The sequence below is a fragment of the Hypoxylon fragiforme genome (assembly GCF_022984875.1).
Source record: "Hypoxylon fragiforme strain CBS 206.31 chromosome Unknown GGS25scaffold_10, whole genome shotgun sequence".
Classification (NCBI taxonomy): domain Eukaryota; kingdom Fungi; phylum Ascomycota; class Sordariomycetes; order Xylariales; family Hypoxylaceae; genus Hypoxylon; species Hypoxylon fragiforme.
The window spans coordinates 1143860-1161457 of NW_026054765.1; the positions used below are offsets into that span (position 1 = coordinate 1143860).

General features: G+C 48.7%; 4 protein-coding genes across 4 annotated transcripts; all 4 read right to left on the minus strand.

Moving 5' to 3' along the window:
• Window positions 1-623: 623 nt before the first annotated feature.
• On the minus strand, window positions 624-4164 carry GGS25DRAFT_81727 (uncharacterized protein). The gene has a single exon (XM_049266046.1). The coding sequence runs from the start codon at window positions 4055-4057 to the stop codon at window positions 842-844; it is 3216 nt and encodes a 1071-aa protein (XP_049112235.1). The 5' UTR covers window positions 4058-4164; the 3' UTR covers window positions 624-841.
• Window positions 4165-4737: 573 nt separating this feature from the next.
• On the minus strand, window positions 4738-7965 carry GGS25DRAFT_510263 (uncharacterized protein). Its single transcript, XM_049262636.1, has one exon. It carries the CDS (start codon window positions 7782-7784, stop codon window positions 4938-4940), a length of 2847 nt encoding a protein of 948 aa, XP_049112236.1. The 5' UTR covers window positions 7785-7965; the 3' UTR covers window positions 4738-4937.
• Window positions 7966-8469: 504 nt separating this feature from the next.
• On the minus strand, window positions 8470-10600 carry GGS25DRAFT_81795 (uncharacterized protein). Its single transcript, XM_049266047.1, has 4 exons — window positions 10262-10600; window positions 9448-10197; window positions 9358-9374; window positions 8470-9294 (listed from the first exon to the last, which is right to left on the minus strand). The coding sequence occupies exons 1-4, from the start codon at window positions 10384-10386 to the stop codon at window positions 8630-8632; spliced, it is 1557 nt and encodes a 518-aa protein (XP_049112237.1). The 5' UTR covers window positions 10387-10600; the 3' UTR covers window positions 8470-8629.
• A 3811-nt stretch (window positions 10601-14411) lies between these two features.
• On the minus strand, window positions 14412-17470 carry GGS25DRAFT_81893 (uncharacterized protein). The gene is made up of 8 exons (XM_049266048.1): window positions 17220-17470; window positions 16897-17093; window positions 16413-16822; window positions 15908-16330; window positions 15554-15844; window positions 15399-15473; window positions 15270-15329; window positions 14412-15203 (listed from the first exon to the last, which is right to left on the minus strand). The coding sequence occupies exons 2-8, from the start codon at window positions 17052-17054 to the stop codon at window positions 14554-14556; spliced, it is 2067 nt and encodes a 688-aa protein (XP_049112238.1). The 5' UTR covers window positions 17055-17093; window positions 17220-17470; the 3' UTR covers window positions 14412-14553.
• Window positions 17471-17598: the final 128 nt, after the last annotated feature.

Below are 17598 nucleotides of genomic sequence, written 5' to 3' on the forward strand. Positions count from 1 at the left end.
GGGTGTGCCCTGCATTTACAGGATTATAAATCTTTAAAAGTCCTAGCATGTATACACATACCTACCTCCCTTTCCAGTTCATCCGTGCCGAATATAATGCATTGCGGCTTATTCAAAATCCGTGGAACGGATAGTTTAATAGCTTCGTGCGAAGTAAAGCATTTCGGTGTAATACTACGATAGGTAGAACCGAGATAACTGTGCTGTTGACGGACATGAGGCAAAACTGCCGTGTCCGATTGCTGCATGGATGAAAATACTGTACCTCCAGGGTTACTCGAAACTTAAGTTCAACGTCAACAATCTAGTCCATCTATTCACAAAAAAGACACTCGGTCTTGTTCTTTCATTGCAACCTTGGAAGTCATTACAATCCCTTCACGATTCGTGGCCTGATCTGGGATAAGCTGCATATACAGAGAAGGCCATGGCGAGCTTAGCTACTGATGAGTAATCTTGTATTTAATCCTCAAAAAAGCCACATGGACAAACAAAGGGGTATCGCAACCTTTCGTTATTTCAACACTTATCCATCCTCAAAGTCCAGCATTAAACGCACCTAGGTGTCGCTCCGTAAACCTCACCCGTTCCACTTGGTGATGTGCCAAATGAACTATTGAGATGAATTGGCGAAGCTCAATGCTCACATTCCATGCGCATGACCGGGTGAATTGATCGGAGGAATGGCACAGGGTCAAAAAGTAGGGAAAGTAGGTATATACTAAGTTGTCTGGTGTAAAGGAGGCCCACCCATAGATTAAGACAAGTGAATGTCATTTCGGCTAGGTACCTATTCGGGTAGAAAACCAGAATGATATAGAGTTGTTCAGGCCTGGAATGATCAGTTTGCTGGAATGCTCTCCACCTCACTTGCGTTGGTGTCACTGCTTAATTCTTCCTCCTCAGATTCCTCGACGACTTTGTTGGCCTTCTTCGACTGTTTAGTAGAGTTCTTGCGTTCCACTGTAGCCCTGCTTGATGAACCATAGCTCTTCCGGCCTTTTTGACTCCTTTGAGGCTTAAAATTAGCGATAGAACCGGCGTCACTTGAATCCTCGGCTTGAAGACTTTCCTCCTTGTGACTTGTGCTGTCCTTCACTGAAACATCCTCCTCATTATCTTCAGGTTGACTAGGAGAGGCCTCATCATCCTTACTGCTATGTTGGTCATCTTCGTCTTCATCGTCGCTTTGATCAACGATTTCGTCGTTTTCATTGCTTTTGCTGGCATCTTCGTCATCTTCACTCTCATGCACATTACTCTCTGAGGCGTCCCTGCGACTTTTCGCCTGCTCCTGCTCCTGCTCCTCCTGCTCCTCCTCTTCTTCCTCTTCTTCCTCTTCTTCCTCTTCTTCCTCTTCTTCCCCCTCTTCCTCTTCACCACCTTCTTCATCGTCGTTAAGAGCCTCCTCATCCTCATCGTCGGTCTTATCGACAATTCGCGCTGATTTTGGCGCACGATTGACCTTTAGAATCTTTTTCACCTTTTGTTCCATCTCACGGTATTCTGCGTCCTCGTCGTAGTCCTCTCCGCTGGGATATTCCAACTTTGTAGTGTGTTGGTATCTCGTGGTTAACTGTTGAATGATTTCGGGGATTGAGAAGATCGAGGGTGGGTCTGGTAGGGAATGCTTCAAACGATACCAGACCAACATAAGAGTTACGCGTGTATACTTGTCGCCAAAGTTCTTTTCTCGGACCTTGACCCATGGAATCCGACTTTCGGCATTCACTTTAGTGATGCGAATAGCCTTAACAAGGGACATACGCTGCCGATAAGTCATCTCGTCGGCCTCATCTCGAGCAGTCTGAATGATCTCATCAACAGAGAGGGGTTCGCTCCCATCAATGCTCCCCTTGCCGTCTTGCCCTTGGATCGTCTTCCATTTTTTCCACTTTGCCATGCATTGCAGGCGACTACGGGTACGATCCATACACTCACTAACTCTTTGCCAGTCAATTAAATCTTCGTCTGAGTCTTTTGGAGAAAGATGACCTCCACGACGACGCTCCCTGATCGTTTCGAGAGCGTCAGATATGATTTGTTCGAGCTTATCCTCTTCCTCCTGGGTCCATGGGTTGACACGACGGCTCTCACCACATACAACGTAATTCCGAATGCGATCCCGCACATCTTCAGGGTGACGGTTGATCAGTTTTCCAATCAAAGAATACTTGTTTCCATGCAGATCCCACATTTCCTTTAATTCTCTCTGCTGTTCAGCATTCCAAGTGCCACGAGCGACAAAGTTGTGGAATTTGCGGCGGCACTGATTTATCACTTTCTGGCGACGTCGGTTCGGACAAGTTGCAATAATTCGAGCCCAAAACTCATGAGATCCTACCTCACGAGGGTTCGCCTGAATCAACTCGTTCACCTGGGCCTGAGTTAGGTTGTGGTCGTCTCTCCAGCGTTCGACTGCCTGGGAAATGTTGCGAAGTTCGAATTCACTGAATTGGCCAGTGATTAATTCGTGGGGCTGCGAACGCTTGGCAGGACTGGCACGGTGCTTTGGTGTATTTTTCTTGGGCTGTGGGCTATCCTCAGTATGACCCTTGAGCATGGACGAAATCTTTGGCTGCTTCCTTGCTACCGGGTTAGAGGGCCCAGCATTGGCAGAAGAAGAAGCATTAGAACTGTCTTCTGCTACACGGCTGTAGAAATTTGGCTTAGCCATACGCCTTCGTGATGTGCTTAAAGGAGTTTTGGGCCTGAAGGCAATGCTGCTTTCGTGATCAGCTTCTGATCCATCTGGAAACTCGAGGCCGACTGTCGCATGGTTTTCATCATTGGCAGTGGCAGCATGAGTGTCGGTGGATGCTGTTTGGGGACCAAGTCCACTATTGGAATCACTTTCGCTCTTTTCAAGTTTATCCTCGTCTTCATTATCATTGCTCTCCTCCCGATCCTCGCGATCCTCAGTTGCTTCGGCGCCTCGGTTATTTTGCTCCCATATCGTCTGATTTTGGTTTTCTGATTGGATATGATCAGCCGATGAGCTACGATCATGAGACTTAGTGTCAAGCTCGTCATGTGAGCTGTTGCCATTGTGTTCGTGATCGTATTGAGGCGGTTCATCTATCTCCATCTCGTTGTCTGAAACTGCGTCCGATTGTGAGACAGGCTTTGAGTCCATGTCACCGATGATGGCCTCCTTCGAATGACGACTAGTATTGTCTAGGGATAGGTGCTCTTCATCGGATTCATCGGATAACCGCGTCTGGATAGTGTCATATATAGAGCCATTGAAAGCATCCTCGAGACTTCGCATTTTCTTCTTGCGGCCGTCGTAGAGACTCTGAGCCAGTCCACTAAACGAAGGTGTGTCCGCTACACCATTTTCATCCCGGTTGTGCTTGTGCTTCTTCTTTTTCGGACTACTGGATTCTGTATTTTTGCGTTTCTTCGAGGGTGCGGGTTTGGACGGTGTTAACTCAAAGGCCATGTCGTTGGGAGAGAGCATGCTTGAAGTAAAGCCTCGTGGGGTATCAGTTGCTTCGTCGTCCTGAGCAAGCCCGCTAGGTGATTCATGGGTACCCAGTTCCGGGGATGCTTCATTATGAGACTTCTTTCGATGCTTGCGTCTCTTTTTCTTCTTACTGCGCTTCCCATCCTCCCTCCGCGCGGATTCCTCCCCTATAGTAGAAGTCCTATTCTCATCATCATCATCACTGCCCATTATGGCATTTGGGCTCGAAGGTTGCGGTATCGAGCTAGACCGATGCTTCATACGTCGCTTCTTGGATGTGGCCGACTTCTTGTCCGGTTCCGAAGCTTGTTGGTTGTATTCTGGAGACTCGGGAATTTCCGTTTTGACATTCTGTTTTGGGGTAGCCATGACTGGTCGCGAGAAAGGAGGCGGGGGCGGGACCGGAGACCTTTTAATCTGGAGTGAAGAGGATGCTGGTGGAACTTGGCTTGAAAATACAAAATCTGGCGAAGGTGGTCGCGACGAAGATCTGGGTTCCTCGGTCGGGTACGGATGATCTGCCGAAAACGTATTGCCTTCCGTTTCCTCCGTCTCGTCCTTTGCTAGACTACTTACTTGATTTCCCATTGTTAATACATTATATCCAGACGTCTATGCGATATGGGTTGGTGTCAGGGTGGAAAAGGTTGAGATGGACCACATAAATGGTCAAATAGAATTGTAATAGAAGTTGGTAACTATGGGTGGTACCAGGGTAGGTACCAGGCAGCCCTGAGCAAGTACCTAGTACCCAGACAATGCAACGTGAATGGGAGTGTGAATGTCAAACGTCGTGGATGGGCTCAATGTGAACATATGCAACAAAGGGCACAATTCATCAAGTGCTCGAGAATTGTTCTAATAGGCATTGAAACCCTCAAGGGAATGCATGTATGTTGAATGCAGAAAAAGCAGTTTGATAGAAAAGATAGGTTCTTGATCCAATCCGATTTGATCGAGGTGGATCTAGGGGTTGGGGAAGTTCGAGATTGGATGAATGGCATTAAAGCACGGCCGAAATGAGGATTCCGCGATTTCGTCGCGTCTTCACAGGATGGAAGAAATAAAAAAAAAGAAAAAGGTGGTACCAATTGGGGAAAGACGCGAGAGGCTAAGACCCATTAAACACTGAAATCTTGAACTGATAAGGATCATCTACCCTGTAGTTACCTGGGCAGTACCTAGTAGCGTGTTAATTGCCTTAGGTACCCTAGGTACTTCGTAGCCCGTTGTGAAGAAATCAACACTGCACCTGGGCAGTGATTGCACAGTGATATTGCGGGGTTTGGATATGCGCTTCCCCTAATTGGATATTTACAGGGTAGATGCCTAAGATATTAAACATCAATAATTCATGATGGTGGGGAGTACAGACATGCATGTTACTCCTACTATGTGACTACTATCACCATTCCATATGTACCTATCCAAGTACTTGCATCTCTCCCGACAGATCACATTATACCCTTTACACATACACTGTAACCTCATCGCCGATACCATCACCAACTGCTCTTACTCTCGCCCCGATCTCCAAGGGACTTCCCTCAAACACCACAAACTCCCTTGCAGCATAGCTCTCTTTCAGCCCTAGCAAGTCGTACACATTGCTTGAGACCAGGTCTAGCGCGTCCTTCTCACTAAGGGCGCCTCCGCTGTTCTTATATGCAATACCCGCTAATAAGCCAACATCGCGGACAAGCCAATCCTCTTCAATACTAATGGCTGCCTCAACCTGAGAAGCCGCTAGTTGGTTGATTGCCGTGCCGTTCGTGAGTGGCGCACCGGTCAATGCTCGCCGCTGGTCCCAGCTGGTCCCATACGAGAGTAGCGGATTGAGAACCACACCCACGCCAGCAGCAGCTAGCTCATCAGCGAGCAAGAAGGACTCAGCGCCACCGATGAGGATAAGGGAAATGCCCCCGCTACCTCGGGAAGAAATCAAAGCCTTCTCTACGGTCTCCTTTACTTTTAGTATTGTGGCAATGGTATCAGCGCTATGGACCGTGATAACAAGAGGTAGGGAGCCATCCAATACTTTGGACAAGAACACCGTCTCAGTGTAAGGATCTGTGGCCGTTGTGTTCACATCGATTGCTTCAAGAAGCTTGTGACGTAGCGTGTTAGCCGCGTTCGAGAGTGAAGTACTACCTCGCTTCGAGCCAAGGTCCAATGTATAGTGCACAGAAGCGTCTTCGGTGAATATAGCACCCTTTTCCAAAGTATGTTTCGCACCCGTGCGGAACCCAACACTGGTGCCCTGGTGGGTTGCCTGGCTAGAGTACTTGGGTGCTGAGATAGCTCTCGTGACGCCGTACTTCTTAGCGTAATGAAGTTTCTTGGTGTCAAGTGCGAGGCCATCCACACCTCGGCTGAAAATATCAGGGCCACCGCCATTTTCAGTGTCTGTCTCAGCATCAATAGCATTGAGACCAAGAGTAGAGCCAAATATCGTGAAAGGCTTGACAAGATAGCCATTTTGGAGAGCAATAATTTTCGTACCAGAATGGGCGGCCGTCTCAAGCTCGGCTTGACAAGATCCTATACAAGTAATTTCACCGCCTGTGACTGCTACGGTCAGGTTCGGACCGGAAATGTCCTGTTGCAGCTCAGGCAGCAAAAATGATTTGGATATCCCCGTAAATATCACATCCTTCAAATCCAGGCTTTCTTCAGTAGTAGCAGGTACCTCCTGCTTGATGTTTGATAGGTCGGAGGACTTGTTCAGCTCAACAGGGTTATCAAACTGCGCGGTTCCGTCAATCCACACTTGGACAGGTGCAGCTCCAACACTTAGCGGGTCACTATCCCATACGACGATATCAGCGTCAAACCCAGGCTTGACTTTTCCGAGTCGTTCTCCAAGGCCTAGTCTCTCAGCTGGCGCTGTCGTAACTGATGCCAAGGCGGCATGGTAGGGTAAGCCGTATCCAAATGCCTTTGCAGCCTCAAAGACGACGTGCTGGGCGTTTAGCACCGGGTTGTCACTAACATAGATAGGGGTCAACCCATTTTCGTACAACACTTTGCCCGCATATTCCGATCCGATGTATGCCTCAGCCTTGTACCACATGTTATCGGCGAATAAAGCTGAAGCAGGAGGAGAATCCCCATAAGCGCGCTTGAGGACTTCGGGGACGAGGAATGTCTGGTGTGCATGGTGAAAGGCACGGATGGGAAATTTAAATTCGTTGGTATGGTCGACAAAGGCCTCTAAATCAGGAACGGTGTAGCAATGCGTATTGACATGGACCTGTCCGCGTAGGATTGCAACTACTGTTTCCCATTCCAATTCCTGTGGCAAATAGCCATCCATCTGATCAACACCGGTAGATTCGGCTAGGGTACACCAGTCGTCTTGGGCCTGGCGCAGCTTAGCAGCTTGTTCAAAAGCATGTCTAAACTCCCACGACTCGCCTAATCGACTAGTAGGCCCACGTTCGCCAGCTTTGCCGTAGGTGCGCTTGGAGTTCTCACCGCAAGCCATTTTAATATATCGCCAATTGCGTTCTGGATCAGCCAATAGGTCTGCTATGGAGGTCTCATTCCGACCGTCTGGCTTCCCCACGGCATGCTTTATCACATAAGCCTCACCACCAATGTTATTACTGGAGCCCGGTAAGACCAAACTTGTCGTTACTCCGCCCGACTTGATTACCTGAATTTGGTGATCGAATATGTTTATTCCATCAATAGAACGCACATACGGAGTGATGTTAGAACCCATCTCATTCGTGTCTTGATTTCCAACCAGTTCGGGTAAGCTATCTACTCCAGCGTGCGAATGCATATCGATAATGCCACTGGTAAGTTGACGACCTTTGGCATCCCAAACAAGTGTATCGGATGGAAGTGTGCTGGCATCAATATCATTTCGGACTTCCTTGATGAGGCCGTATTCCAACAGCACATCAGCATTGATCCACGAGAAACCCTTCCCAGTGTGCGCGTCACTGTCGCTCGTCCCTTCAATAGGCTCGCCGATCCAAATGGTAGCATTCTTGATTAGAGTAGGCTTATGTCCATCGACGTAGCGTGCATTTCGCTCTCGGCCCAAGCCGATAGGATCTTGCGGCTTAGAACGTAGCTTTGAGCATGTCTGCAGATCTTGATTCAATTTCTCAATTGAAAGTCGAGATACGGAGGGGCCTTTGGTGTTTGATTTTATTTGTCGCCATTGTGCATAAACAATAAATACAAGGCATGTTACAGCAATGAACTTGAGAGCCCGCGAACGCCGTACAGATGTGCGCCTGCGCCAATCTGGAGCCACCACGGCGCTATACGGTGGTAGCTCGCCCTTTCCTGAATCCATACTCGTCTATGAACAATGAGTAATAGTTATGAGGAAAGATGAGTTAGGAACAGAAGAGGGGGGAAAGGGGGGAAAGAAAGAGAAAGAGGATACCTACCCTGATAAGGTATCAAGATATAGGAGAGGTTGGTGTTGAATGATTTAATGTCGTACAGTACATGTAAGTCACAGACCAGGGAGAGCTCCATCACATTGAATGTCACCAGATCAACCAATTGGAGAGGGTTTTAGCCAATCGTATTAACCTTAAACTTACGCGACCCCCCACTGAGATAACGCGAGTGCGGGTGATCCCAGGTACGTACTTCCTTGTGAAGGTGTGAAGCCGGTTTGCTGCTTTAACGAACATATAAATCTGAATACATGCAGCTGTTAATTTATACCAATGTAGTATTTGATATATCAGATACATCTAGTTATTTTATTATTATTTTTATTATTTTTCTTCAATTTCCATCAAGAACTGTATTCAATCTACGGAACAATAGAAATGCATTACTACTACCTAATAGTATGTGACATTTAGCTTACTAGGCTGCTAGCCCGTTACTGGGTAACAACCAGGAACAATGGACAAAAGTAAAATCTTATTGAAATTATTGAAACAAGGAAGGGTGAACTTCTTCAAATCAACTACAACTTTGAACTGACTCACAAAGAGTACTCCAAAAAGAAAACCAAAAGAAGCCTAACCTTAGAGAACATGTCTGTTGAAAGTCCCACGGATTCAAAATAGGCGAGGACATAGGCAGGTAAGCAATGTAGCAAAGTGGTATCAAGGTGGTATCTTTTCAATTTATAAAATACACGTGAAATATTACATTACATACAGCTTCACATACAGGTTATAGACAAGCGGCCCAGAGCGCAGCTGGAACACACATGACAAAATTCCAAACAGCGTGTTCCTCAAATCCCAGAATCGCCAGCCCTTGCATCAGGAGCCAGCTCGCTATCGCCGCCACGATCTGCGGTGCCGTGATAGCCATCATGTGCACCGCCAATAAACCCGGCGTAGCGTCTTCGTGGTCGACGGGGTCGCCCTCGACTGTCAGCATGGCCCGCGCCCTCGCCTGAGCCGACGCCTCATCGGCTATCAGCGCGTACGGCACCCAGTTCGACAGCGCGAACAGCATTCCGTTCGCGCCGAGAAGTATGGATATGGTGGTCGCGACGGCCGAAGATGGCTTGGCACAGACCAACAACAGGCAGGTTGCGGCTAAGGAAAGGGCCAAGATCACGAGACACGGCTTCCAGACCCAGCGCATGAGGACGTGGCGCGTCCGGGCTAGGCCTCCGTTTTCGTTATGAGGGCCCATCCGCCGATCGTCAGCGATGGAATCAGCTCGTGTTCGCTTCCCGGACCGCCGCCATACTAAGGAGACGATTATGAGAGTGATTAGGGCAGTGATGTGGAAGAGCAGCGCCACGCGGGACACGGCACTGGCAGATGCGGCCGATGGCGTCGCCGGCTTCTTATCCCGAGTACTGGAAACATCGTGGTTTTCATCTAATTAAAAGCATGTCAGTTTTATGACATTTCAAGCTTAAGGGGGGTCAGAATATTACTAACAGGCATGAGAAATGAGTCTAGGACGTAGAAAAAACATCGAGTCAGCATGATAGAACATCACCAAAGACTTGGCACGGGGTTTTTGCTTACGCGCTCGTATAGTTCAGAACAAAAAACCAAGCAAACCACGATACCAGTTGTACCTGACACGTCCGTCTGGTAACGGGCGGCAGATTGCTGGTCTTCCTAAGCAGCCGGTAGATATGAGAGCGAAGGGAGGTCGGGGCGATCTCCCTCGGAACCTCAGACCACTGGGACTCTGGTTTTGCGGTGTTCGTCAAGGCTGCGAAGAGCAACAGCATCGCCAATACCGACGTCACAACGACAGTTAGATTCCAAAAATTGGGACTGTAGCCGAATCCGACGAGGGCGAGGCACACGGATCCTAGGGCGGAAAAACGACCTATCCACAGATTTGCGGTGGGCTGCTGATGCGGTGGGAAGTGGTCAATAACTGACGCCCGAAGGCCTAGCTGCAGTGGCTGGATAGAGAAGTTGAGGGTGTAAATGCTGAAAGCGGCGATGATCTGGGCCCCTGCCATGGCGGCATCGGGATTTGACAGGCCAAGCAGACCGTAAGTAAAAGTGTCCGCGATGGGTTGGGCTGCGGCTAGAAGTAGAAAGGAGAGTATGGTTCCGAGTCCGCCAAGGTAAATGAATGGTTTGCGGTTTCCCCAGGGACTCTGGCATGCGTCGCTAAGCGCCGCCACGACCGGCGGAGCTATGAGACCGGCAAGAGGTCCAGAAAGCACGAACAGCGGCATCCGGGTGTCCGGTATGCCGAGCGTGGAGAGGTAAGGAACGCCATAGACCTGCTGAACTGTCCATGTCAACTGTAAACTGGCGCAAATGGTCAGTTGACAAAAGTATTATATCTATTATCGAGGATCAGGCTACCACTCACCCGAAGAATGGAATCGTGAGGATTAGGAGTTCCCATTTGCTTGCCGCCTCAGGCCCCGACTCATCCTCTGGCGTCGTGTTCTTTTCCACAAGGGGAAAACTATCCAAATCATTGTCGACATCCATGACTGGTTATCCTTGAGGAAATCGGTCTCGGTTCAGTAGATCTAAGCAAGGAACGAATGAACAAGCCACGCGATATCGTCGCTAAGCAAAGCTGTAATTTTTTGCTGTTCTACCGGGCCGGTCCGATCGCCTCTTATTTCTGGAGCCCGAGTCCTAGCTAAGTAACACTGCCGGTCCGGGGGTGGGCCGGTCAGTTAATAACTAAACACTGGTATCCGAGAATACAGAGATCGAATCGAACAAGAAAACGACCGTACTATACCTACTAGACTCGAGTCGATTCCTATCAAACAAGCAACGTTCCCGGCTTGTCTGACGATATTTAAGGCTTGGTCTGATGAATAAGTTCTTTGCAGCCCCTAAACCATAACACGGAACACCCCACTACCTGTCACCGCAGGATCCATGGTTCGATCCCCAGAGGATCTGCTATATAAAGTGGAACAAACCACCAGCTAACAAGGCAACATGGATGGATAGCATGGGTTCGAATACCCTCAAAAGATTTGGGACCCATTTAATCGGGGAACTTCTTGATGATGATTGGCCCAAGGGTATGTCAAATCTAATAATATTAGATTTGCTGAATACGCTTCCCCCAGACCAAGTCCTCATATTTGATCCCATACCCATACTATGATTCCGCACAAATCTCCCCGTTCTTGGCTTATCACTAGAAGCCGTTAGCCGTGTATGATGTACAACGTTTGACGAAAGACAAGATATCCACGAGCCGGGTCTGCTCTCCTCTCGCCACCACGGTCTAGCCTACCAGCCTACTTGGGTTAGACACAACCACGATCCGGCGTTAAGGCGTATTATGTATGGTACCTGTTTCGAACCTTACTTATACTTGGCATGCTGACACAATGGTTTTCTTCCTTTGGAAAAAACTTTGGATCGGCGAAACCATAGCCGGAGATACTCGGGGTGATCACCAACTGGCTCGCACCGCCATGGTAAGAAGGTTAGAATTTGTGCTAATCTTTATTCGGGCCAGAAGTGAATAGGTACCAAGTGTTGGTGTTGTTCAAACCGGCAATGTTTCAGGGAAAGGAGCCAAATTGCAGCCCTTCCCCTATATCTCACGAAACATAAATATGTCTGTGGGATATCCGTTCATAAATAGACTCCTATTTCTCGGTTTCATTCCGCGCACCAAGCAATGGTAGAGAACGTCCACATGGCTGTGTTGTTTTATCAATCGCACTGCCCAACACAGCTTCGAGAGTCCACCACCTGTTCGTTCCGCTAGACGCAACAACTGTTCCGTCGTCATGTGCATCGAAACCCCTCAAGGGGTGCGTTACTTTGAATATCTTCAACCATCTCTGCGATGCAGCGAAGACATGGTGCAGCCAAATGAAATTAAAACGGCATCGTTGCCTCTAGGGCTACCGGTAATAGGGTAAGGAGTCGGCCGAAGTGGCGATATCTCGAAAGCGTCTCGAACCAGCGATCAAGTAACTACATCCCGACACGAAGCGCCCCCGTATTATAAGAAGCAATTCTCAGTTCACTCAGTCCCCAACCTGCGCCCCAAGCTTCATTCTTTTGATTGAGAAAATTTCACTTTTCACTTCACAATAACCTCCCCCCTTCCGCCTGCCCAGGTGTGCCTTTTCCGCGTTTCCTTCATCACGGAAGATCGGGTCCCGTAGCGCCTAACCCAAATAACCTCAAAGTCTGGTAAAGCAGATCGTTACGTTACGTTTGGGCGATCGCACATACGTAGTGAATTTACTTGCATATGAATAGTGTAACTAGTGTGTATTACTCAATTGTTTACCGTGTTTTTCTTCTTTCTTTTCTTTTCCCCCCCTTCAGAATCAGGATCAACTGTCGGCACGAGCTCTACGTAATTGAATTGCTGCCCACCAGGTGGTTTACGCGTTGGGCCCGCCGCGGTGTGGGAATTGAGCGTGCCTGAGGCATGTAGTTACCTACTGCTAGTAGTAGTTACATATTAAATCAATGAATAAATAGTTAGGTAGGTACCAAAAAAAGACCAATGCAGAAGGATGTGATGTGATGGAAGCTCGTATTATTGAATTAGGGAGGTAGATAGGTACCTAGTAGGGTAGGTCACTGACTTTTTTTTTTCTTCCCCCTTCCCCCCCTTCCCCCCCCTTCCCCTGTAATTAGACGCTGCTGCTACAAATAGCCAGCCCACTGTAGGGCACAGGCACAGCTATGCAGGTACCTACGTGATGCACCCACCACCATCATCCATCATCCATCATTCATCGTCTAGAATCCATCGTCTAGAACCTATTAACTATGTATTATGTATTCCTCCTCACGCCCGGGTCCTTGGGTCCCGAGGATACAGATGATTAAGTAACTAACTACATAGTAAGTTAGTTATCTACAATAGTAATAGGTATTTAACTATCTTACCCGAGGTCTTAGGTCTTATATAAGCCAATTCAGTGCCTAGGTACCTAATGACCACTAACTAACTAATAAACACCACTACGTAATTATCTCAACCCCCCCCCCTCCCCTGACCAAAATCAAATAGGTAGGTACAGAAGCAACCTTAGCCTACCTACGATTGTTATCACTCAGCATTCAGCAGCCCCCTTACGAAGTTATAAGATATAGTTAACTATAGGTATGTGTGTATTTTCATCATTGTTCAATTAGCTACCTAAGGTGGTAAGAAAAGCGAGTACCGAGTAAGTAGGTTAGGTTAGGTAGTTATGCGTATGGTGTAAGTAGGTACCTAACTTGCCTGCCAAAGCAAGCGTAGAACGCAGCGCCTATGCTATCCTGATCATTAAGAGCATACCATACCTGGGTACCATAGCTACCACTCATTCCCATAAACGGCGTATTTGCACGCATGTGTCCGTGTGTGTCGGTATATACACCTAGGTATATATACCGGTGTCATTAATATACATGCCCATGCATCGCGTATCGTTTCGCCGTCGACTATATTAACTAGGCACCATCCATCCATTCTTCGAAGTTCGAAGCAAAGTAGAGCAACGTAGTTACTAAGCCTTGCACAAGTTCGTAGTTCCTCCTCTTCCTCCACCTCGGTATTCTGTATCCTGTTCTGAAAAAGAAATCAGAGCAGAATCAGATTACCTTAGAGGCCATCCAATCCTTCAATCTTTTCTTTCTTTCGTACGTTCATCAATCCATCCGAGAGTGATAGTAGCATGGGTAACCTACCTACCTACCTACCTAAGTAGGCAGATAGATAGGTACCTCGGAAGGTAGCGTAAACGCAAACGTATATATCGAGTTTGCTTTCTCTGAGTCTTTCTGTCTTCCTCCCCATATCGTATCTCTCTCTCTCTCTCTCTCTCTTTACTGTCCCTGAGAGCGATCATTCGGGCCACGAGCCTGACGGCGTCGCTTCTCCTCCTCCTCCTCCTCTTCTTTCTCCTCCTTCTCCTGCTGTTCCTTCTGCTGTCGCTCTTGCTCTTCCTGCTTGATCTCATCCTCCTCGGCCGGCGACGGCGTCGGGACAGCCGAGGACGGCTTCTTGAAAGCCTGGAAGGCTCGGCGGAGGGATCCCGAGAAGCTCGACGCGGTCTTGAGAACGGCAGCGCCGCCGACTCCGAGGTGGTGGCCGTGGTGGTGGGAGCCGATGTTCTGGTGTGACTGCATGCGGCGCAGTTCCTTCTGGGCGTGCTCGGTGGCCTTGAGCTTGGCCTTCTCCTCGCGTTTCTGGGCGCGCTCGCATTCGCGTTGGCGGCGGCGCTCGCGGCGTTCTTCGTCGCGGCGCTTGAGCTCCTCTGGGTCGGCGGATTCGTATAAAAAGGGGCCTGGGGCCGGTCGAACGACCATAGAGTGGTCGACGGGAGCCCAGAGGGGAGCTGCCTGGGGCGCTGTGGTATGTTGGATAGTCGCGTTAGGGTGCTGAGGTGGCGCGGGTGCGCGAAGGGCCGGTGGTATAGGACGGCTACCTTCCATGCCGACACGCGGGGATGGGGTACTTGCGTGAGCGTCGAGACGATAACGGTTCGCAGCATTATGAGCTGGACCTCCAATAGCGGGAGAGAAATTGTTATTATGTTCGTAGAAAGGGTCTTCTCCCATGAGACCTCCGAACTGGCCAACGCGGTCGTTCTGGGCGATGGCTTCGAGTGCTGCGACGAAAACTCTGTCTTGAGCGGCGGTGTTGCGCGCGAGAACCTCGGCATTGCTCTAGAATGCCGAGATCTGGGGCGCGTGGGCAGCCACTTGATGTCGGATAAACAGTCGTAAGCCTCCTTCGCTTCGCAACGATACACCTTCTAAAGCACGAGATAAGCCCGCAAGTGTGCCTGGACGAGAAACTCGGTAATTGTCAAGGTCGTTCTGAAAACTCGCCATTTCATCGCGAATCATGGCACGCAGGGACTCGTGAGTAAGACCCCGGTTAGGGGTACTGGCCGCAGTCACTGCCTCTGGATTGAAATCGTTAGATTGGTGAGGTTGAGGAAGGTGGGCTCGCGTACGACGGATGATTATAGAACCGTCGTTGGAATCGTCATATGAATCCACGGACTCTTCCTCGTATCGGCGGCTCGTGGCAGCTTGCACGCCTTGCTGAATTCCATGTCGGACACCCTGCTGGAAGATATGCTCGATATCTCTGTGAAAACTAGGAGGAATGCCTTGGTCGGCATTTTGCTGTAAGGTTTGCAGGATATCTACCTGCTGGTCCCTTCGAGCGGAATGCTGAATTGCATGCGGACGAGGACGGAGACGGGTTGTATGTACGCCTTGATGACTATTCTCATTGGTGAAGGGAGTCATTTCTTCTGCTAGTTGTTGAAGCGCCTCGGTCGCATTAAATACGCTTCGTGGGGTCACTTTAGACACGAAAATAGTTAGAATCATTCCCTGCGGCGCGTTACGTATCGCGAGGGGAGGCTTACCAATAATTTCGGGGGCGGCAGCTTCGCCCTCGTTTGCATCATCTCGCTGTAGAGATCCATCTGAAGAAAAGGTAAGTTGAAGGCCTAATGAACATGAAAATATTCAAGAGAATATAACCAAGTGCTTACCGGGTGGAGTGTGAATTATGACAGTATCCTCCTGACCAATGGAGAGCTGCTCTTCGTCATAGCTAGGCTCTCCAGCTAGATATAGTCAGCTAGCTGTCTTGTGTAGATTTTTGCGTGTAGATTACCACGCGCAGAGGCTAATCATGTGGACTTACTTCGTAGAACTGGTGCTCTCGATGATTCCGCCATCTCAGATGCTTCAAGTATGGTTACCTGTTGTTCCATGTGTATAATACTAGAATGAACTAAACCAGGTGCTCTGGGACCAGCCTGTGTAGTCAATAGAGGTTCATCCAATCTGCGTGGCGAAGCATGCAAACTGAGGCGGGTGTCTGAAGATTCAAATGAGCTACTACACTCAAGAATTGGGGATAAACCTCTACAAGGTGACTGGTAATCTGTGGGGAAACTAGAAGGTGTTGTGTAAACATTGGGCTGGGGTTCTTCTGGTTGTTGGTAAGTGTTTGTCCACAGTGCAGGTTGCTGGCTGGAAAGCTCTGGGGCCTCACCACTAGAAGTACCAGTAGTATATGACCTAGGCGTGGGGCTTTGTACTTCAGCTTGTCGAGGGGAAGATCGATTTGAGTGAGAGGTGGGTGGGGAATGTTGTCGGAATAGTTGGAATCGATCTGCTAGTTCTTCCGTTGGCGACTGTGAAGACTGCCTCAATGGTATAGAGGGGTTGGGGTTAGATAGAAGAGTGGGGGATGAGCGAGGATCTGTTAAAGTCAAGGCACTAGTAGGTCGAATATTGCTCATTTGTAGGGAGGCTGTTGCCTCAGAGACATTTTCTCTGTAATCGATCCGTCGGGGTCCAATGACGCGATCAACACGTCGAAGGTGGCCTCTAGCCCTTCTGCTATAAGAAGTCTGATAGTCTCCTTCGTCCTCACTATCATCACTGTCATCAAATACGGTCTGTCTTGTCATGCCTGTAAAGCCATGAACTTGTTAAGGAATATACTTGGGATGATAAAAAGAATTTGTAAAGGAAAGGAGGCGTTAAAGTCGTACCTGGATAACCCAGCCGGTTATTGTGAGTGTTATCTTCACGCATAGTTTCTGGTAGACGTCCAGAACTAGTAGCGGTAGGTAGCGGCCCCTGGATTCTTGAGCCCGGGAAACCTACGCTTATTTGCTCCGGTGAATCATCGACATCAAACCGCACGTTGCGTCCTGGAAGAGCAGGAGCTGAAGAAGTTGCGAGACAAGATCTTAGCTCTCGCCCCAACGGAGGGGCATTGACCAAGGGAATACCGGCTAAAGCAATGCCGGCTGATGAAATATCATCTGGGATAGCACGCGCTGGAGGAGTGGCGGGTGCAACGGCGCTTATGGTGCTGGGGATTTGGCTTATTTGCACATTCCCTTGTCGTAGCTGAGCACGCGCCCGGTGGCGTCGCAGTGTCCCATGCGACTGAGAGCTATAGAGACATTTTATTAGTTTAAGAGCACATTGTGGTATAAGGTGAGCATCAATAAGACTTTTAAGACTGACCTTCTTGACGACATTGCATCTGTAGAGGATGCTTCATCATCTTCCTCGTTTCTTGTCGGCTCTCTGGCCGACGGACCTGGTGCCAACTCCCGACTTCCTTCGGGAGAATCCTCCGGGAAAGGAGGATGCCAGTTGTATCTTGCACGTTGGCTAGGCATGATTTCAATGTGGTGCAATTAGAAAAGAACTGTCTAAACCTGAATGCGCAGTTGGCAAATGGTTAGTAATGTCACAGAGGAATGGGAACTGCCGAGGGTAGCGTCGGGGATTTGACGGATAAGTGTTAAGTGAATCGCGGAAAGGACAGAATAAAAAGTATTTACACAATCTAGAGGTCAATTCAATCGTTCTTATCACTCTGGTATGCGTGATAGGAGGATGAAAATGGTAACAAAAGCTTTCACTTGGATGCGCGGTAGACGAAAGATGAGCAAGAAACGTGTGTTCACAGAATGGGGTGCGGTTGAGAAAAAAAAAGAAAAAAAAGAAAAGGTGCGTAAAGAAAGGCGGCATTTAGAAAGTGTGTAAAGGCTGAGGTGATGGAAAACAGGTCGGCGGCAGAAAGTAGGCGCCTGAGGGTGGTGTGGTGCGCAAGAAGATGTCCAGTTTTGTGGGTGTTGTGCTAATAACTAAACCTAGCCCTACAAATTCATACAAAGTAATAGGAAATACCCGTTCCTCTTATTACTTTCATAACCGCTA

Coding starts and splice junctions, on each gene's coding strand:
- GGS25DRAFT_81727 (XM_049266046.1), bottom strand. CDS start 4,057: ATGGGAAATCAAGTAAGTAGTCTAGCAAAGGACGAGACGGAGGAAACG.
- GGS25DRAFT_510263 (XM_049262636.1), bottom strand. CDS start 7,784: ATGGATTCAGGAAAGGGCGAGCTACCACCGTATAGCGCCGTGGTGGCT.
- GGS25DRAFT_81795 (XM_049266047.1), bottom strand. CDS start 10,386: ATGGATGTCGACAATGATTTGGATAGTTTTCCCCTTGTGGAAAAGAAC. Junction 10,198..10,261: donor CTCACGATTCCATTCTTCGG/GTGAGTGGTAGC, acceptor CATTTGCGCCAG/TTTACAGTTGACATGGACAG.
- GGS25DRAFT_81893 (XM_049266048.1), bottom strand. CDS start 17,054: ATGCCTAGCCAACGTGCAAGATACAACTGGCATCCTCCTTTCCCGGAG. Junction 16,823..16,896: donor GATGCAATGTCGTCAAGAAG/GTCAGTCTTAAA, acceptor ATGTCTCTATAG/CTCTCAGTCGCATGGGACAC. Junction 15,330..15,398: donor CATAATTCACACTCCACCCG/GTAAGCACTTGG, acceptor CCTTTTCTTCAG/ATGGATCTCTACAGCGAGAT.